The sequence below is a fragment of the Cherax quadricarinatus genome, chromosome 39, assembly GCF_038502225.1.
Source record: "Cherax quadricarinatus isolate ZL_2023a chromosome 39, ASM3850222v1, whole genome shotgun sequence".
NCBI lineage: Eukaryota > Metazoa > Arthropoda > Malacostraca > Decapoda > Parastacidae > Cherax > Cherax quadricarinatus.
This window is the reverse complement of record NC_091330.1, coordinates 21,480,582-21,503,081: the sequence shown is the minus strand read 5'-3', so window position 1 is coordinate 21,503,081 and position 22,500 is coordinate 21,480,582. Positions and strand designations below refer to the sequence as shown.

Sequence of the window (22,500 nt, the reverse complement as noted above, 5' to 3'; positions counted from 1 at the left end):
CTTCTATTCTGAGTTAACCCTTTGAGGGTCGACAGGCCCTCTCCGAGACTCGTTTTCAGAGTCGGCCAAATTAAAAAAAAAAGAATAATTTTTTCTTATTAAAATATAGAGAATCTTTTCCCGATCATAATGACACCAAAAGTATGAAATTTGATGGAAAACTTACGGAATTATGCTCTCGCGAAGTTAGCAGTCTCGGCGATGTTTACGCATCGGCGATTTTGCCCACTTTTAGCCCCATTTTCGGCCAATTCCACTGTACTAGTCGACAAAAAACATGAATATTTCGCTAGAACTCCATTTTTTTCTATCGAATGAGTGCAAGAATCCACCCATTTACCAATTTCAACTATCCATTACAGTGGTCAGAATTTTGCAATTTTGCCAATTTCACACAAATTTCAAAAGATGCCAATTTCCGAATAGGGTCCAGAATAAACAAGAAAGATATTCCTGGCACTAAAATGACATTTCCTCTGTTCATTAGTCACGTCTCAAGGCCCCTCTTACATTCTTTTGCTTTCCACTTTGAATTTTTATTCTCACAAAAAATAGAAGATTTACTGTTATGCAGACTACTGCATTAGTGTAAAAAATGGTATAAATAATATTGGCACACTTGTGAAAGAATATTATACTCACCAGTTGACGTGTATTGGACGCTTAGCATGATTTGTTTACTTTTGAACTTTGGTAAAAATCGAACATTTCTGCTACTTTGAGCTCAATTTCAAGGTACTTTTCATTGTAAAACCAGTCAAAATCATCTCAATTTCTGTAATATGTCTTCCATTCTATAAAATGAGACCAAGAAAGCTAGAATACAACAATAAATACCATACGAAAATACAGTGCAAATTCGCTGTTTTATTCCAAAAAAACGGTCAAGTTTTTTTTTTCTCATTATGCACTGTGTGCTGCAGGATTTTTTTTATACTGTGCACACTGACCACATAGACCCATTCTTTCATATGTAGACCTGCCAGCTTTCTCCCACTAGATTTGAAGGCGCTAGAATTTAGGCGTACTAGTACGTCAAAAACCCTGGGTCGTAAGCCGTACTAGTATGGCCGAAACCCTCAAAGGGTTAATTTTGTAGCTGTTGATGGTGTTACACTTTCAGCACAAGCTTTAATCTTTTCAGCATTACTGCGAATTGTTCATTCAGTTGTTGGTGGTAGACCAAGAGCTCTTCCAATATCCACACCTTGCTGTACATCAAGAAACCTTCTTAAAACTGATACTTTTGTTTCTAATGTCACACTTTTTCTCTGTTTTTTTTATGGCCACAGATGTCAGGAGTGCACAGTGCTCCTTTAACACTCATTACAACAGGGTTAAATCAAGAATAAATGTTTGCAAAGTGAAAATTGTAAGGAGCACCTCCTGCCACCATGCAGTTTAAAAACAAGCAATAACAAATATGGAAGACTCGCTGAGTGCTTTCACAGTGCATCATTTGTTGTTGTGCATTTGTATGATTATTGTATACTTTACGAATTTTTATTTTACTTTCTCCACACAGTGGTCCTGGTTGGGAATCGATTTTTTTTCTCATCAACGTAATAGTGAAAGTGTTTAATGAAATGAGGTTAGTTGAGAAGCTACTGTAGCCTTTAACCCTTTTAGGGTCCGTGCCGTAGATCTACAGCTTTACGTTGAGGGTCCAAACCGTAGATCTACGCCATGAGCTCAGCTCACTCTGATAAACTGTGAGCGGTAAAGTTGGGCCTAGATATGAGAGAATACATCTATATGGTGTGTGTGCACCACATAAAACAAATCTTGCAACACACAGTTCATAATCAGCGACTTTGCAGTGTTTTTTCGTATATTTTTTATAGTTGTATTTGTGATTTTTTTGTCTGATTTGATAAAATGGAAGATATATTACAGAAGTAGAGATGATTTTGATTGGTTTTAGTACTGAAATGGCTTGAAACTGAGCTCAAAGTAGCAGAAATGTTAAATTTTTGCTGATGTTCAAGAGTAAACAAATGACCTCACATGTCTAATACACATCAGCTGGTGGGTCTAATATACGTTCACAAATGTGGTGATATTATTTTTACAATTATTACAATATTGCATGACAGTAAGTCTTCTATTTTTTGGTTTGAATAAAAATTCATTATGTGAATTAAAAATCAAAATGGAATTCATATGTAAAGCCTGAAAACGTAACTAATGAACAGAGGAAATGTTAGTTTAGTGCCAGGAATGCCGGCATTGTTTATTCTGGACCCTATTTTGAAATTGGAATATTTTGAACTTTGCACTAAATTGGCCAAATTACCAATTTCCAATCACTTTATTTTGTAGTTGACACAGCTGAGTTGGCGATTTGTCGTGCTTAATCAATAGAATAGAAGTAATACTAGTGAAATAGCTAAGAATTTGATCGACTGGAGTAAGGTAATTGGCCTAAAATGGGAGTCAAAGTCGGCAAAATTGCCAATGCATAAATATCGCTAGCACATCAAAATTCACGAGAGCATAATTTTGTCAATTTTCCATCAAATTTTGTACTTTTTGTTTTATTACCTTCAGAAAAAGATTCTCTACTATTTCGTAAGAAAAAATAACAAAATTATTTTTGGAAAATTCTTGGACACTGGTGTGCACTTAGAAATTTGGCCTCTGGACCCTGAAAGGGTTGAGCATTAGGATTAGTTTTGCCAAAATGCATCACCTGCCAGTGTTTTATTACATGTAAACTGCATTTTTTATACCAAAAAGAAATAAATAATTTTAAATTTAATGTAGTAGTACTCTTATAAGTGATAGTAATAGTATAAGTGATAATAGTATAAGTAACAGTACTAGTAGTATAAGTAATTGTAGTAGTACATATAAGTAATAGCATCAGCCTCATGGTCATTATTTTTCTTAGTAGTTTAGTAGCAGTGTAGTAGTAGTAGTAGCAGTAGCATAGAAGTAGTAGTACACTGAGCCCTCTAATTAAATGACTAGTAAGGGGAAGGGGGTGGATGATATTGACATCTGTTCAAAATTTCTGAATTAAGAATTTTTTTTTCATGATTATAACAAAGAAAGTCCTGAATGACTCACGAAATCGTAAGTCTGAATGAGCAGACTTGGTCCACTGATTCAGAAAACAATGAGACACTAAGGATACAGGTACAGTGGAACCTCTACTTGTGAGCGTGTCCATGTGCGAGTTTTTCCAAATATGAGCAGTTGATGGGTCGATTTTTTGCTTCCATACACAAGCAAAATTTCCACAAGCGAGCAGACCTCAAGGCAGGTTCCTTGACACTGGTGAGGGGCTCTTGCTCTTGATCTCGGGAATTTTATCTCATTTGTTTGTTGGTCTGTCTTATTGAAACTTGGGCAATGTATGAGGGAAAGATGCTTCTTAACGTACACCAAAAATGAAAGAAATCTAAGCATAAATAATGGAGTTCACTTCTCAGCAATTAGCCACCTCTTAGCGGTAATTTCGAATGGTTTTTATGGTTGTATTCTCGTTTTTTGGTCTCATCTGAAAGAATGGAAGATATATTACAAAAATAGATATGATTTTGATTGCTTTCACGATGAAAAGTGCCTTGAAATTGACCTCAACCTAGGAGAAATGGTCCATTGCTTGGCTGTTTCAGAGTAAACAAATGACGTCACTGTCCATTCCAATATGCAATCGTAAATGGGTTGACATTATTTATACAATTATTGCAATAAGGAATAACAATAAGTCTTATATTTTTTGTGTAAATAAAAATTACAAATGATTTATATAATAATGATAATAATAATAATTAGTATATGTATAATAATAATATAATAATACGTATAATAATAATAGTATAATATAATACAATAATAATAATAATAATAATATGTATAATAATAATAATACATATATAATAATAATGTACTACATATAATAATTATAATAGATGGCTTCAAAAGGCTGTCACTAGATGGCAGTGTTTACCACAACAAAGAGGGAGCAGTTGTGGCCGCCTCCACCTGTTATATAATGACATATTTTATCCGTTCTAGAGTATATATCGTGTTTCTGCTATTGATATTGTTTGTTATGTCATATTAGATGAACTGTGATATATAAATAAGCCGTATAGATGATATTAGTGAAATTATTCATGAAGTATTTTGCCTGGTCTCCAGACAAACTCTCGTACACCGCCCATACCACTGCATGAATGACATATTTTATTCATTTTAGAGTATATATCAGGTTTCTATGTTATTTATATTGTTTATTATGTCATATTAGATGAAGTGAGATAGGTAAATAAGCCATAGAGATGATATTAGCGATATTATTGAAGTACAGAATTCCACTGGAACGAATTAATTGCATTTCAGTTAATTTAAATGAGGAAAATTGACTCTGCAATCGAGCAAATCCAGTTGCGAGCAAGGTCATGGAACAGATTAAACTCGCAAGTAGAGGTTCCCCTGTATTGTAACTGTAGCACTACAGTACTCTGCTGTATAGTAATTTTATAGTACTGTATGTAATTTACAGTAATTTTAGTTTTATTGTTGAGAGATGAGGTGTAAACTGTAAGTTTGTTCTCACTTCTACAGATATCTGCTAGTGGCCTTCTTTTGTGTCTAACATGTAAACTACATTGTCTGTGTACAGCCTCTCCTCATTTAGCGACATACTTGTTTACCAATGACTCGGACTTATGACAGGCTCTTTGACCAGTATGCATACCTAAATAGTGTATATTAGAAGTAATTTCCTCTACTCTGTTTATTACAGTATACAGTACACTACTGTATAAACATTTAAAAATATGCCAGAAATGTTATAAATGGTACAAAGGTGACATTAAAACAAGATGATTGACACAAACCCACTACCATTATAGTATGCTCCTCACTTAGCAATGAATTCATTTACTGATGAGGTCTTAGGAACGGAACTCTGTCGTTAAGTGAGAGAGAGGCTGTATTTGCATTAAAGAAATAAAAATTTTAATTTGAGTTTGATGCACCCATGCCACTGAGATCCCAGACTGAACCTTCTTTATAACTTCAAGTTTCTGCTTAACACTGAGAGCTGCACATCTCTTGGCACCATGCTTGCTGTGGAAGCCATTGTTAATTGCACTTTACTAAATGTGGTAATAAAGGCACACAAAACTAAATCCTGGGAATTCTGGAGACTGAATAATGAGTATATACATGAGTGAGCATCAACAATAAATTGGTATTCATGGCTTACATCTCAGGGAACAGTGACAACAGACAGGTCCTGGACATGGTCACTCTTGCCAGTATCAGACAAATGTTGGAGTCACTGGACTTGGTCTGATGATTCAGAAGACAACCGGACACTATTGCTATGGACAAAATCCAGAAATAAGGACTTTTTAAGTTGTGTCATGCTTCTGATTGTCTTACCATTTTTTTTTTGTCTTTTTTTTTTTTTTTTTTTGCCTATATTCCAAAATCTGTTAAATAGAGGTTCACTAATCAATCAATCAATCAAGTTTATTCTCTTAACCCTTTGACTGTTTCAGGCCCCTTTCTGAAACTCATTCTATGTCACTAAATTTAAAAAAAAAAAAAAAAATTCTTGTGAAATGATAGAGAATCTTTTCCCGATGGTAATGACACCAAAAGTTCGAAATTTGGTCGAAAACTCATGGAATTACGCTCCCGCGAAGTTAGCAGTCTCGGCGACATCTGCATATCGGCGATTTCGCCGACTTTGAGCCCTATTTTCAGCCAATTCCTTTGTTCCAGTTCACCAAACTCATAGCTATTTCTTTAGAACTCCATTTTATCTATCAGCTGAGTACAAGAAACCTCCCTTTTACCAATTTGGACTACCCAATATTGTGGTCAGAAATTGGCAATTTGGCCAGTTTCACGCAAACTAAAAAAGATGCCAATTTCAAAATAGGGTCCAGAATAAACAAGGTAGACATTCTTGGCACTAAAATAACATATCCTCTGTTCATTAGTCACATCTCTAGGCCCCTCTTATATTATTATTGCTTTATATTTTGATTTTTTATTCATACAAAAAAATACAAAATTTACTGTTATGCAGACTACTGCATTATTGTAAAAAATGGTATAAATAATATCAGTGCACTGGTGAAAGAATATTAGACTCCCCAGTTGACGTGTATTGGACGTGTGGTGTGATTTGTTTACTCCTGAACATTGGTAAAAATCGAACATTTCTGCTACTTTGAGCTCAGTTTCAAGGTCGTTTTCATCGTCACAGTAATGAAAATCATCCCTATTTCTGTAATATGTTTTCCATTTTATCACCTAAGACCATGAAAACGCAAATACATCGATAAATACTATACGAAAATACACCTCAAAGTCGGCGTTTTAATCCAAAAAAACTATCGGAGTTTTTTTTTTCTCATTATGCACTGTGTGCTGCAGGATTTTTTTTATGTGGTGCACACTGACCACACAGACCCATTCTCTCACATGTGGGCCTATCAGCTTTCTTCCGCTTGATTTTAAGCCGCTAGAATTATTCAATATATATACATCTGAAACACTGGCTCGTAAGACGTATATATACGACCAAAGCAGTCAAAGGGTTAAGGATTACAATGCGGGGTTTACAGATTTTGGTTATTGTGTGGTTTACGTGTTATAAAATACTAATTACAGAGGGGGCCACTAGGACACTTAGCATGGCTAGGCATTTCGGGCAGACTTAGATTAATTCTTAACTCTAAATTATTACAAATTATGGAGTAAGTTGGTATTATGGCTAAGTGACTAAATCATAGTTTGTGAGTTTAGTAATGTGAATGCTTTTGTTTTGGCACAATACATAGTTTCTATATTGGAGTATTACAGGCAAACTTATGACTAGTTAGGATTCGTTATTTTAAGATTAAGATTCGTATTTGTGTTTATAGTCAAACGGTGAGTGAGTGTAAGTGTGAACCACCAGGTGGTTTTCATTTAGTTAGTTGACGGGGTGTATCAGGGAGATAAGATGTTTTCTAACAGTAGTTTTGAAGGTGATGAATGTGTCTGCAGTTCTAGAGTTTACAGGTAGGGTGTTCCAGATTTTAGGGCCTTTGACATACATTGAGCTTTTGTAAAGGTTTAGTCGGACACGGGGAATGTCATAAAGTCATTTGTGCCTGGTGTTATGCCTGTGGGTCCTGTCACAACTATCGAGAAAGCGTTTTAGGTCAAGGTTAATTTTGGAATTTAAGGTCCTGTAGATGTAGATTGCACAGTAGTAAGTGTGGATGTTCTGAACAGGGAGTAAGTTTAGATCTATTAAGAGTGGGGGGGGGGGTTGCCAGGGATGGGAGTTAGTGATTATTCTTACTGCAGCTTTTTGTTGGGTTATTATTGGCTTTAGGTGTGTTGCTGCAGTTGATCCCCAAGCACAAATAACATAGGTGAGGTATGGATAAATGAGTGAATGGTATAGTGTGAGAAAGCCATTTTGCGGCACGTAGTATCGTATCTTGGAGAGGATTCCAACCGTTTTGGATACTTTTTTTGTTATGTGTTGGATATGGGTGCTGAAATTTAGGTTGTTGTTGAGATATAGGCCTAGGAATTTGCCCTCATTATATCTGGCAATTAGAGTGCTGTCGATCTTAATGTTAAGTTGCACAACACCTGCTCTGCTACCAAACATAATATAGTAGGTTTTGTCAGTTTATTGGCTGTCATCCAAGTTGATATTTTGAGCAGCTCCTCATTAACAATGGTGTTGAGGGTGGCAAGATTAGGGTGAGAGATGACATAAGTCGCGTCGTCAGCAAAAAGAATGCGTTTCAGGTGTTGGTATACGTTTGGAAGATCATTGATATAAATGAGGAAGAGCAGGGGACCAAGGACACTTCCTGCAAAACTCCAGTATCAAGTGGCCGTGTTGCTGATGCTGTGTCTTTAACCCTTTCAGGGTCCGTCCCGTAGATCTACGGCTTTATGTTCAGGGTCCAAACCGTAGATCTACGCCAAAATTCTAGCGCCCTCAAATTTAGCACGAGAAGGCTGGTAGGCCTACATCTAAGAGAATGGGTCTGGGTGGTCAGTGTGCACATCATAGAAAAAATCTGGACGCCCACATGGCATTGTGGGAACGCCGGCAAAGTAGCTTTGTTCATAGTGCCTGGTGGCAAGATGCTCTCACTCCCCACTCACTCTCCGGGCGAATTCTGACTCTCCTCTTCAGAACTTACAGTTCTAAGACTGATGGAAGTGGAGCTGAAGACGAATTCTATGTGGAAAAAGACACTTATGTACAGTTCAGGACATTTATTAAAGGAAACGTTTTGCCACGAGTGGCTTCTTCAGTCCTAATACAGAGAAAACTAAGAAAACATTTATATATATAGTGGCAGGAGTCAGGTGAGGTGACGCGTGGGTAGAGGTGGTACTTTCCCCTACACTTCATACGTGACTGTAGGAAACGTGCGGCACGTATCCTCAGCAAGACCAACACCTATCAAATTGAAGAAAAGCCTCCAAGTTACATCGTTTTACCGGTCAGCAACGTTGCCACTAATGTTTCAAACATGTTTGACAGAAAACTGGCTAAAATATCTACCAGCTCTTCAACTACTATTAGGAACCTGATACAAAAACCCAAGCATGATTCTGGCACAAGTGCAGGAATCTACACTATACCATGTGGGGGGTGTGACAAAGTATATGTAGGGGAAACAGCCAGAACTCTGGACATTAGAATAGCAGAACACAAAAATGCTTGCAGAAATGATGACCGCAAAAACGCATGTGTTCAACATAGAGACGATGTTGGACACCTCATGAAATTCAATGAAGCTAAACTAGTTATTAAAGAAGACGACTTAAGACGGAGAAAATGCATTGAAGCTGCACTAATTTCTGTCAGTAACACTATAAAGCAAAAATCCGGTAGTTACAGTATTTCAAAATTACTAAGCAAGAGGATATTACCCATCCTGGGAACTGGTGTTACTTGATGCCAGCAGGTCCCTCTCTTGCCTCACCTCCTTAGTTCCATTACTACTACTACTACTACTACTACTACCACCTCTACCCACGCGTCACCTCACCTGACTCCTGCCACTATATATATAAATGTTTTCTTAGTTTTCTCTGTATTAGGACTGAAGAAGCCACTCGTGGCGAAACGTTTCCTTTAATAAATGTCCTGAACTGTACATAAGTGTCTTTTTCCACATCTTGTCGGTATCACCATACCATTTCCTCACGAATTCTATGGTTTTGAACCATATGGTACCATTGTGCCATATGGTACAATGGTACCATATGGTACAATGGTGCCATGTCATACAATGGTATATGGTACAATGGTACCATATGGTGCAATGTACATATAGTACATTGTACCATATAGTACATTGTACCATATGGTACAGGGTACAGGGACCCTAATGGAAATAAATCTGTCTGACTTTTTTGGGTTATCCTATGTTCTCCAAACATATTACCTGGAGTTTACCTGGAGAGAGTTTCGGGGGTCAACGCCCCCACGGCCCGGTCTGTGACCAGGCCTCCTGGTGGATCAGCGCCTGATCAACCAGGCTGTTGCTGCTGGCTGCACGCAAACCAACGTACGAGCCACAGCCCGGCTGATCAGGAACTGACTTTAGGTGCTTGTCCAGTGCCAGCTTGAAGACTGCCAGGGGTCTGTTGGTAATCCCCCTTATGTGTGCTGGGAGGCAGTTGAACAGTCTCGGGCCCCTGACACTTATTGTATGGTCTCTTAACGTGCTAGTGACACCCCTGCTTTTCATTGGGGGGATGGTGCATCGTCTGCCAAGTCTTTTGCTTTCGTAGTGAGTGATTTTCGTGTGCAAGTTCGGTACTAGTCCCTCTAGGATTTTCCAGGTGTATATAATCATGTATCTCTCCCTCCTGCGTTCCAGGGAATACAGGTTTAGAAACCTCAAGCGCTCCCAGTAATTGAGGTGTTTTATCTCCGTTATGCGCGCCGTGAAAGTTCTCTGTACATTTTCTAGGTCGGCAATTTCACCTGCCTTGAAAGGTGCTGTTAGAGTGCAGCAATATTCCACCCTAGATAGAACAAGTGACCTGAAGAGTGTCATCATGGGCTTGGCCTCCCTAGTTTTGAAGGTTCTCATTATCCATCCTGTCATTTTTCTAGCAGATGCGATTGATACAATGTTATGGTCCTTGAAGGTGAGATCCTCCGACATAATCACTCCCAGGTCTTTGACGTTGGTGTTTCGCTCTATTTCGTGGCCAGAATTTGTTTTGTACTCTGATGAAGATTTAATTTCCTCATGTTTACCATATCTGAGTAATTGAAATTTCTCATCGTTGAACTTCATATTGTTTTCTGCAGCCCACTGAAAGATTTGGTTGATGTCCGCCTGGAGCCTTGCAGTGTCTGCAATGGAAGACACTGTCATGCAGATTCGGGTGTCATCTGCAAAGGAAGACACGGTGCTGTGGCTGACATCCTTGTCTATGTCGGATATGAGGATGAGGAACAAGATGGGAGCTAGTACTGTGCCTTGTGGAACAGAGCTTTTCACCGTAGCTGCCTCGGACTTTACTCTGTTGACGACTACTCTCTGTGTTCTGTTAGTGAGGAAATTATAGATCCATCGACCGACTTTTCCTGTTATTCCTTTAGCGCGCATTTTGTGCGCTATTACGCCATGGTCACACTTGTCGAAGGCTTTTGCAAAGTCTGTATATATTACATCTGCATTCTTTTTGTCTTCTAGTGCATTTAGGACCTTGTCGTAGTGATCCAGTAGCTGAGACAGACAGGAGCGACCTGTTCTAAACCCATGTTGCCCTGGGTTGTGTAACTGATGGGTTTCTAGATGGGTGGTGATCTTGCTTCTTAGGACCCTTTCAAAGATTTTTATGATATGGGATGTTAGTGCTATTGGTCTGTAGTTCTTTGCTGTTGCTTTACTGCCCTCTTTGTGGAGTGGGGCTATGTCTGTTGTTTTTAGTAACTGAGGGACGACCCCCGTGTCCATGCTCCCTCTCCATAGGATGGAAAAGGCCCGTGATAGGGGCTTCTTGCAGTTCTTGATGAACACAGAGTTCCATGAGTCTGGCCCTGGGGCAGAGTGCATGGGCACTAAGTGCCCATGCTAAGTATGATATTCTATGTAACTTTATTTGTGTATGACTAAATAAACTTACTTATGATGCCACATGCACTTGAGTAAGTTTATTCAGGTGTACAGAAATACAATTACATAGATTATCATACATAGTAGCATATGTATAAAATCCTAGGATAACGCAAAAAAGTCAGGGTGACTTATTTCTATAGTTATCCCTGTATCTGTACCATATGGTACCCTGTACCATATGGTACCCTGCACCATATGGTACCCTGCACCATATGGTATCCTGCACCATATTGTACCCTGCACCATATGGTACCCTGTACCATATTGTACCCTGCACCATATGGTACCCTGTACCGTATGGTACCCTGTACCATATGGTACCCTGCACCATATGTTATCCTGTACTGCATGGTACCCTTTATCATATAGTACAATGTACCATATGGTACCCTGTAATATATACCGTGTACCATATGGTCAATAGGTGTTGGTGGCATGAGACACCAGCCAAGACTGAGTGAGTGGTGACACAAGCTAGCTACTGACTCCGCAGTTTCCGAGACAAAGTGCTTTGTCATCCACCTCAAGGAACACGTAAAGTTCCTGTACACTTGTAAATACGTAATAGAACATTACTAATATACAACATTTTTGCATATTTTTGTTGTAAACAACTATTGTTACCAAAATAATAATGAAAATATTAGTGTGTTGAATACAACAATACCATCTGGTACAATGAACCATATGGTATCATTGTACTGTATGGTACAATGTACCATATGGTACCGTTGCATCATATGGTACCATTGTATCATATGGTACCATTGTTCCAAATGATGCCATTCTACCATGTGGTACCATTGTATCATATGGTACCATTGTATCATGTGCCATTGTGCCATATTGTACCATATGGTACCATTGTATCATATGCTATTGTACTGTATGGTATCATTGCACCCTATGGTACCATTGCACCCTATGGCACCATTGTACCATATGGTACTATATGGTACCATTGTACCAAATGGTGCCATTCTACCATGTGGTACCATTGTATTATATGGTATCATTGTATCATGTGCCATTGTACCATATTGTACCATATGGCACCATTGTACTATATGGTACCATTGTATTCAACACAATAACTGCACTAATATTTTCATCATTTTGTTTACAATAAACTTGTAAACAAGTTTTGTAAGCAATATAATGATAAACAAATTAGTGCAGTTATTGTGTTCAATACAATGAGTGTACACTAATACAATATACATTATACTGGTCTCACAGGCCACAAATGTTATTAGAAAAAGAAAAAAATTAGAAAAGAAAAGAAAAAAGTATAAAAAAACATAAAATAAAAAAATGGGATTTTGCGGAAGTCACTGATGTTGCCGCCACCTGGTCATTTTGGGTCAACTTCCCACCACTGTATCTCGGTAAGTACTGATCAGAAAAAACTTTTTTTTGTCTTATTACCTTCACAAAAATATACTCTTTAATTCTGAAAGAAAAAATTAATTTTTTTTTTTCAAAATTTCTTGGACACTGGAGCACCACTTCAGATTTTGGCCTTGGACCCTGAAGGGGTTAATGATGACACACTGATACCTATTAGTAAGGTAGGATTTGAAATATGCAAGCGCATGGCCTCTTATACCATAATGGTCAAGTTTGTGGAGTAGGATGCTGTGGTCTACTGTGTCAAAAGCTTTTCTTAGGTCAATAAAAATTCCTAGCAGATATTCCTTATTTTCCAATGCTGTGTAAAGCAGATCTAGCATTTTTACATTTGCATCATTAGTGCTTTTATTTTTCCTGAATCCAAATTGGCAGGGGTTGAGTATGTTTTGTGCTGTTATAAATGAATATATGTAGTCTCCTCTGCACGAGTTTCTCGAAGATTTTGGATAGCAATGGTAAGTTTGATATTGGCCTATAGTTGTTTACATCTGTAGGGTCACCACCTTTATGTATTGGTGTAACCCTTGCTGTCTTGAGTAGTGTCGGGAAAGTGCTAGTTTCTAGTGACTTGTTAAAAAGTAATGAAATAGCATGCGAAAGGACATGGGCCGCTCGCTTGTACAATAATGGTGGGACATGAGACAGATTCCCTGAGTTATTTTTAAGTGACTTTATAATCTCGGTGACTTCCGTGGGCTCAGTTGGTACAAGATAGAAGGAATTTGGGAAATTCCCATCTAGGTAGTCCCTGGCATGGGCATTGGTACGTGGGATTTTACTGGCGAGATTAGATCCTATGGTCGAGAAGAAGTCGTTTATCTTGTTAGCTGTATCAGTGGGATGCAGTGGTGTTTCATTAGGTTTAGTTAGGACAGTATACATAATTGCAAGTACTATTACTGTAGTAGTAGTATAGTGTTAGTATTAAAGTAATAGTAGTAGCAGTATAGTTATAGAAGCATAATAATAATAGTATAGTATTAGTGGTAGCAGTAGTGGTGGTGGTAGTATTGATGTCATTGTCAACATAACTATTGTCATCATAATCGTCATCATTGTCTTTGTCATCATCATAATCATCATTGTCATCATTCCACATTATGTTTGCAGGTGTGGTGGAGCAGGGAAGATCTGCTGTGTTCATGCAGCAGGTAGAGGTGATGGTGGATGGGGTAACAACTTACAATGGCTCAGCCGTTGTGGAAGTCAGCAGGTACCTGGCCGACACCCTCCTGATTCTCACTACCAGAGATACAGACAACACTGCACTACCTCTTGTAAGTCTGTCTTGTCTATGTTCATACCTGAATCTGTATCCACAATTATAACTCTATCACTATCTACACTTTCACCCATACTTCTACCTATACATCAACAGTGACCCCTCATATCTGTACACTCCATCAGTTACTCCTCTGTCTGTACACTACACAGTGACCCTTCACTATTTGCACACCATCAACAATCTTTCTCTATCTACCATTGACTCTTGTATATGTATACACATTTAAAATTTCAAACAGGTAACTGAGGTAGAGGATATTAAGATAACTAAAGAGGAAATTAAGAAATTACTACTGGATGCTGATAAAACAAACGAAAAAAGTGTGACCAGCTGAAGCAGTACAGTGGATCCTTGGTTTTCCTGTTTAATCCGTTCCAGAGCCATCGGCCAAAACCAAAATCAGCCAAAACCAAAACCATTTTCCCCATAATAAATAATGTAAATATAATTAATCCGTTCCAAACACCCAGAAGTATCGACAAAATAATTTTTTTACCTTATAGGTAGATATACATGCACAAAAGAATGAACATTACACATGACAGCTACCTTTACTGAAGGTTGTTGTTGCTGGATGGAAGACAGGGAGGAAGGGAGATGGAAGAGAGGTTATTGTTTGGAGGGGGAATCCCCCTCCATAAGGACTCGAGGTACTAAGTCCTTATCAGCGGTTGCTTCCCTAGCTTAAATATAGATTTACATGCAGAAAAGAATGACAAATAAATGTAAAACACTAATAAAATGCATAAATGAACATTTAACATCACACTTACCTTTATTGAAGACTCTTGTTGGTCTGTGGCAGAGGAGAGGAGGCGAGTTTATTGTTGGAAAATATGACACTAATATCAACTGTATGGCATATTTATCTATCACAATTCAACTAACATGACATAATAAACAATATTAATAACACAGAAACATTTAATATGCTCTAGAATGAATAAAATACGTCATTATCTATGTCACGACTGGTGGTGGTGGTGTTGTTTGGGTGTATAAGGGCCACTGAGAGAAGAAGCTGTACATAATGGTGGTGAAGCAGCAGCTGAGGCAGTGGTGTTTTCTGTAGCCCTATATAACCCCAACAATATTGGAGGAGTTAGTAGAATCGCCGAATCTCTGAAGAAGGCACCCTCTACCACCATCACAATCACTACCACCCTCTACCACCATCACAACTACTACCACCCTCTACCACCCTCTACCACCACTACTTTCATATTTTTCTACACACTTTTTCTTGAATTATATGTTTCTCACATTCTTTACCAAAGTGCTGGCACTAGAAGCTTTCTTTGGGCCCATGGTGGCTTATTTAGCAGTCACTCACAATAAACAAGTGGCAAAAACAATAGATTATTATGAAATGTTTCGTATGACCTGGCAGGATATATTCACTGACCTAGAAACAATGCTACACTGGCTGAGAATGTGTGTGGGATGTGGCTTTGTGTGCTGGGGACTGGACAGGTTCTGTATGATTGACAAAAACTAAGGTAATCAATTAAAACTAAAGCCAAAAATCAACGAAAAAAGTCGGCCAAAACCAAAATCGCCGATAACTAAGATCGATGAATACCAAGGGACCACTGTACTATAGTTTTTGAAAGAAAGTGCAGAAGACCTGTACTTTAAACTTTAGATTAAATTTTTGGAGTTTCAATCATGGATGGTAAATTGACAGACAAATGGAAGATGGTGCTCATTATGCCATTATTTAAAAAGGGTGACAGTGAAAACCCCTTAAATGATAGGACTTTCACTGACAAGACCTTTTTTTTTAAGACAATGGCCATCTTCCACTGAGACAGGGTCATTATAAAAAACAAGAGGAAGCACATTGGCTGTCATTCACTCAATCACTCTCTTGGCAGAAGTGTGCTTACATCACAGTTTGGGTGGCCCTCTAAACTGCAACATTTCACCACTCCTTCAGAGTGCAAGCACTGTACTTCCTTCATCTAGGACTTAAGTCCAGCCAGCCAATTTCCCTAAGTCCCTTCAAAAATGTTACGTTGCTCACACTCCAACAACAGGTCGAGTCACATTCAATCTAACTTGCATACACAACCTTGTTGGATGTTTAAGCCCCTAGCACTCGAAACCTCCTTTACCCCTCTGCCCCAACCCTTCCTGGAATGACCACCACCCCTTCTTACCTCCACAGATTTATATATCCTCCTAGTCATTCTATTTTGCTCTGTCCTCCTCAAGTACCCAAACCACCTCATCACCCTCTCCTCAGCTCTCTTGAATTGCACTTTAGGTAGCTCAACACCTTCTAATCATCATGTTCTCAACTCTGTGCATAAAATTTAAACCACACATCACCTTAAATATGACATCTTCACTGCCTCCATCCACCTCATCGCAAAGATTACTCCTTTTATAAAGACATCTCCAAATTGAAAGCTTCTTTGTCACCATTTTTTAAAATATATGTGCTTTCATCTTCTAAGTGGCAAAGAATTTTTTAAAGCTATTGTTACCAAAAACACAAAATTTGACTTAATACTTATGGATTTTTTTAACACGTCGGCCGTTTCCCGCCGAGACAGGGTGACCCAAAAAGAAAAACTTTCATCATCATTCAATACTTTCGCCATCACTCATACATAATCACTGTCTTTGCAGAGGCACTCAAATATGACAGCTTAGATGTCCCCCCAAATTGCCAATATCCCAAACCCCTCCTTTAAAGTGCAGGCATTGTACTTCCCATTTCCAGGATTCAACTCTGGTTAACCAGTTTCTCTGAATCCTTCACAAAATATTACCCTGCTCACATTCCAACAGCTCGTCAGGTCCCAAACACCATTCGTCTCCATTCACTCGTGTCTAACATGCTCATGCATGCTTGCTGGAAGTCCAAACCCCTCGTCCCATCCTCGTCGCCACCCATTTGTTAGAAGACTCGTCTTCTTAACCTTCTCCAATGTTATGGTAGAGTGTTAAGGTAGCATTCTTGTTGAACATATGGCCTGTTTTTCGGTTTTGCAACAATAACTTAAGAATTCAGGATTACGAAACAAATAACTAAAACTTAGAATCTTTACTAGTAGAGTTTTAGCTTAATGTATATGTTATGATCAACATAAAATAAGGAGTTTAACTCTTACATTTCTCTTGGTATGTACTAGTACATTGATATGAATAAATGAACATCTTGAGGTTGAGCTTTGTACTAAAATCACAAATAAAATGCAACTATAAGGGTTATTAAGACCTAGCCACAAAGTAACTTACAATGCTTATAAAGACTTATCTGAACTATCAATTCAGAGTATACAAGAACTCGTAAGTGATGGACTTACTCATTTTCATCCAACATGACTAAGAATAGCTTAAACCACGAATTAACATCAAGGCCGACAAGGCTTATTCAGTCACATGGAAGATTAATTCACCCGAGCATAAATAACTCGAAAGTGACAAGCTTAAGAAAGGAAGTCAGTCATGAAAGAAAAACGACCACCACAGAAAACTTGACATGTCTCTTATGAGAGGTCAATGATTAACCGAGCGAGATATGCTCCCTTGGCTATGCAAGCCCGGACTAGAAGTGAGTGCTAGTCAGAGTGAGTGTGAAGGACCTGCTCTCAGCGAGTGCTGTAAAGCTACTCAGAGCAAGGGTGGTGAACCGGCTCTGAGCGAGGGCGGTGAACCTACTCAGTAAGAGTAGTGAACCTGCTCTGAGCGAGGGTGGTGAACCTACTCAGTAAGAGTAGTGAACCTACTCAGAGCGAGGGCAGTGAACCTACTCAGTAAGAGTAGTGAACCTGCTCTGAGCAAGGGCAGTGAACCTACTCAGTAAGAGTAGTGAACCTACTCAGAGCAAGGGCTGAGAACCTACTCAGTAAGAGTAGTGAACCTGCTCTGAGTGAGGGCAGTGAACCTACTCTCAGCGAGTGCTGTGAACCTACTGACGGTACCACTGAGTGGTAAGCCAATGTCAGGTTGGTCACGTGACTGAGGGAGACCTCAGTACCTGAACTGCTAACCGGCACTTAAACCTAGTGGTTTCCCACTACATGGAAATAATATTAAAGCGTAACAAAACATAATATAATACATACAATATTAGCATTAATATTTGCCTTAACATATATACATGTATTATAAAATAAAGGGGCTTATCCAATTATAAAATAAAACGGGTATTTACCTGGAGTTTACCTGGAGAGAGTTCCGGGGGTCAATGCCCCCGCGGCCCGGTCTGTGACCAGGCCATACTCGTAACACCTCCCCCCTCACGACCGCAGGTCGCACCAAGAAAAGTAACAAGGTTTATTTTTTAAACCTAACAAAATTTCAAACCAAAAAAAACTTTCACAAAAAGGTAAGTCTCATGAGCCATGATGCTCTGAATTTCAGTGTGTCACTATAACATATGCTTCATACACTTGGGCTGCACCTCAGCGTATCTGCGTACATGTAGACACAGCAACAGGCAGACGATCATGACTTCATAGAGCTTCACAGTAGTGGACGAGACGGCATTTCATCACAGTCTTGAGTGAAGGAGATAATATTCCGCTCCTACAGTGGTAGTGAAATACATTGCAGTGAGGACCTCTGTCACGACAACTGCATTATGAAAAGGTAGAGTGACAAGGTGTGTGGGAGGGGTGGCGTCCGGTCTGCATACCGCGCCACTCATAACATTTGTATAACACCTTACACTCAGCTCCAGCTGTCTCCATGATTTACCAATACACAACACTACTGTTAATATATGAAAAGTTATTAAACATGAGCAAAATAGAGGCAAATATATTGGCTATTAAATATAAAATTTTTAAATAAATCTTAAATAGTCTATAAAACAGTCTCTAATTTTGTCATATTCAGACTTATTACATCTTCAAGGCTATTTATACTTAAAATTCCTTAAGGAAATATTTTTGGTTCAAAATCTATTTTGTACTAACGGTTCAGCTCTTCAGCTGTCAAAACTCATCTCCATCTTTTTATCACAAATATAGAGGGAGTTCAGTACTTAAACTGTATTAGACAAGTGTTTATGTAACTTTGCTTTTAATTCTCAATTATAGTCAAGGACGCAGAAAATGCGTCAGCTTATATGAATAAAGTCTAGGACAAACAAATGGAGTAAAAAAAAAACACCCGACCGCTCAGGTTGGATACACGTCATCTCCTCCTTCAACAAAGTCAAGTTTGATAAGGGAACAAACTTGAAGACAATAACAAATGTAATTAGTAGACAAGCTTCTGGACCTCGATGAGAGAATGTTTACCATCAGAACACACAACAATACTACGAGTGAGGTGCACTTGTAACACCAGGACCCGACCACATACCAGGTGGATGAAAACTACCCAGAATCTCTAAGCGAAGACTGGAAATTCTAACAGATCGCTGTCCTCTCCGACCTCTGCCAGCTCTATGAGCAGGTTAAGAAAGGGTTACTGGAAGACGAGAGGCGAGACAACATGGGAAATCGACCACGATATTTCCACTCAGCTCTTGTATAGTAATCAAGTGACTTAACCCTTTGACTGTTTTCGACGTATAAATACGTCTTACGAGCCAATGTTTCTGACGTATATATACTCAATAATTCTAGCGGCTTCAAATCAAGTGGGAGAAAGCTGGTAGGCCCACATGTGAGAGAATGGGTCTGTGTGGTCAGTGTGCACCACATAAAAAAAATCCTGCAGCACACATTGCGTAATGAGAAAAAAAAAACTCTGATCGTTTTTTTGGAATAAAACGCCGACTTTGAGGTGTATTTTCGTATAGTATTTATCATTGTATTCGCGTTTTCATGGTCTTAGGTGATAAAATGGAAAACATATTACAGAAATAGAGATGATTTTCATTACTTTTACGATGAAAACGACCTTGAAACTAAGCTCAAAGTAGCGAAAATGTTCGATTTTTACCAATGTTGAAGAGTAAATAAATCACACCACACGTCCAATACACGTCAACTAGGGAGTCTAATATTCTTTCACTAGTGCACTGATATTATTTATACCATTTTTACAATAATGCAGTCGTCTGCATAACAGTAAATTTTGTATTTTTTTGTATGAATAAAAAATCAAAATAGAAAGCAATAATAATATAAGAGGGGCCTAGAGATGTGACTAATGAACAGAGCATATGTTATTTTAGTGCCACGAATGTCTACCTTGTTTATTCTGGACCCTATTTTGAAATTGGCATCTTTTTTATTTTGCGTGAAATTGGCCAAATTGCCAATTTCTGACCACCATATTGGGTAGTCCAAATTAGTAAATGGGAGGTTTCTTGTACTCAGCTGATAGATAAAATGGAGTTCTAAAGAAATAGCTATGAGTTTGGTCAACTGGAACAATGGAATTGGCTGAAAATTGGGCTCAAAGTCGGCGAAATCGCCGATACGCATATGTCGCCGAGACCGCTAACTTCGCGGGACCATAATTCCACGAGTTTTCGACCAAATTTCGAACTTTTGGTGTCATTACCATCGGGAAAAGATTCTCTATCATTTCATAAGAAAAAATAATTTTTTTTTTTTCAAAAATTGAGCGACATAGAATGACAGTTTCAGAGAGGGGCCTGAAACAGTCAAAGGGTTAAAGGACGTGTCAAGCAGCACTCTGGAGAGAAGTTTAGCTTGTGCCTGAAGGAAGTCTGCTTCCACAAGTTCTGCCATTGTCGGTGCCCCAATTCATGAAGAACAAAATCTTGTGCGAAGCTCTGCAGACATCAAAAAGTCTGGTTAATAGTCGTTCCGCTGTGTACTCGGGTCTGGCTGCTTGATACCTGTGGCCCTGAAGGTGGGACCAACAGTGGGCATCTGTGACTGCCTCAGCCAGTAAGCAGTGCAGTCCTCTGTCATAACCCACAGCCAGGACACCATGGTCCAGCTGCTCAGATACATTTTGGTTCATCATAATCATGACAAACTGGAATGAACTACGTGAAAACATCAATGGCAACAAAACAGGTCCAACAGTAGCAAGAGCTTTCTTCAAAGCTTCTTCACTTTCCTCGCTAATCAAAAGTCAGTGTCTCAACACCTGACTTGCATGGGTAATACCAACATTTGTCATCCTCAGCTTCATAGGGGATGAATCTTCGGCATCAATTCCACCATTGTTCATTATCATACTTGAGAGAACAATCAACAAGGTTCTGCTCAGAGGGACTCACCAGTTTACCAGTCTGGCGGAAATATGGACTCCTGCTCAGGGACTAACTTGTGATACAGAGGCTAGTGTGTCAGAAGTGTATGCTGACTTCTGCTCAGGGACTAGCTTATACGACAGTAGCTAGTATGTCAGGAGGCGTATGCAGGCTTCTGCTCAGGGACTAGCTTATACGACAGTGGCTAGTATGTCAGGAGGCGTATGCAGGCTTCTGCTCAGGGACTAGCTTATTAAACAGACTAGTGTGTCAGAAGGCGTGCATGAAATATAAATCCTGGGAGTGAAATTTTTCCCAGGCACCAAGAACAACGACGTCTTGAAAAGAAAACGAAGAGCTTCCTGAAGTGTCCGTCGAGTCTACTCATGTCCCTCTGCTGGACTGGTGTACCTTCAAAACAACCTCTTCCAGGTGATGAAGGAAACTAAGCGCAATGCTCCGACGAAAAGATGCAACAGCACGAGACAATGTGGCAGAAACCGTTGAATTCAAGGTTATCTTGGGGTTCAGACAAACCGTTCCTCTATGTCTCCTCTCAGCTGAGCCATAACACAAGTTACTGAAGCAACGGCTCAGTAACAGACAGGACAACAACCGTTGGCTCATACATGGGGAAAGCAATACGAGAAATCACATGTCCCTTGCCATGAGTGCCTTTGATAAGTTCGACTCAGACCGTGACTTTCCCGTCTTAGATATCCTGTCAAGAGCACTTAATGTCTCAAGTGACAGTACTTTGATCACTGATTACTCGTGTAGGCAAATTTTGTTGAATTCTCAGTGATGTCACCCACGACTGTAGCGTGTCATCCGTGACTGTTGTGCAAGAGTATCCCTTACAGTTTATCATCATCTCCGCTCACCCTCGTTCCAGAGCACGAGAGGTGATAATATCACACCACAGTTTTTCCATAAAAGTGTTAACAAATACAAATTTGTTTCTCATTTCTGTCTTCGACATCTCCAAATGACAGACCAACAAGACTACAAAGATTTCTTTATGCAGAAATCGCACACAGAGGCACTAGCAATATCAGCTAGAGCAGTAGCTGAAGCAACAATGCCAACAAGGCTGCAGAACAGATTAATGAAGTCCATATTAAACTGCAGCAAACATTAAGGAACCAGAGTAGGTTCTGTTCCAAAGTGTCTTTACTTAACTTGTATGCCTTCAATATACCAACTAGACTAATATACTTTGTCCCAGGATGGCAGTGACTCAAAATAACTGAAAGATTCTTGGTCTTACGAGTGGCGCAAACAGCAGCACCGACCGTGCTAGCTCCCGTCGTGTGGATGCTCTTGGGAGCTCCGACATCTGAGGAGACAAACCAATCACCAGAGCTCCAAACTTCTAGGGAGACACTAAGAATGCCAAAATCAGTCCTTTCACTCGGCCCAGTAATGGAGTCGCCAATACCATTAGCAATGGGGAAGAGAAGGTAGACACACACTGGACATAGTTCCTTATACCCCGTGATTGCTTGTTTACTGGGAGAGTG

At 39.2% G+C, this 22,500-nt stretch overlaps 1 protein-coding gene across 4 annotated transcripts in view; it reads left to right on the top strand.

Moving 5' to 3' along the window:
• LOC128696388 (uncharacterized) overlaps nt 1-22,500 on the top strand; it is an 853,106-nt gene that overhangs the window by 48,233 nt on the left and 782,373 nt on the right. For all 4 annotated transcript variants that reach the window (XR_011392932.1, XR_011392933.1, XM_070092516.1 and 1 more), the window contains exon 2: nt 13,662-13,828. Coding sequence is in view for 2 of the 4 variants with exons in the window: in XM_070092516.1 (XP_069948617.1) it covers nt 13,662-13,828 (167 nt within the window). In the remaining 2 variants the exon portion in view is untranslated. The remainder of the gene's footprint in view (nt 1-13,661; nt 13,829-22,500) is intronic.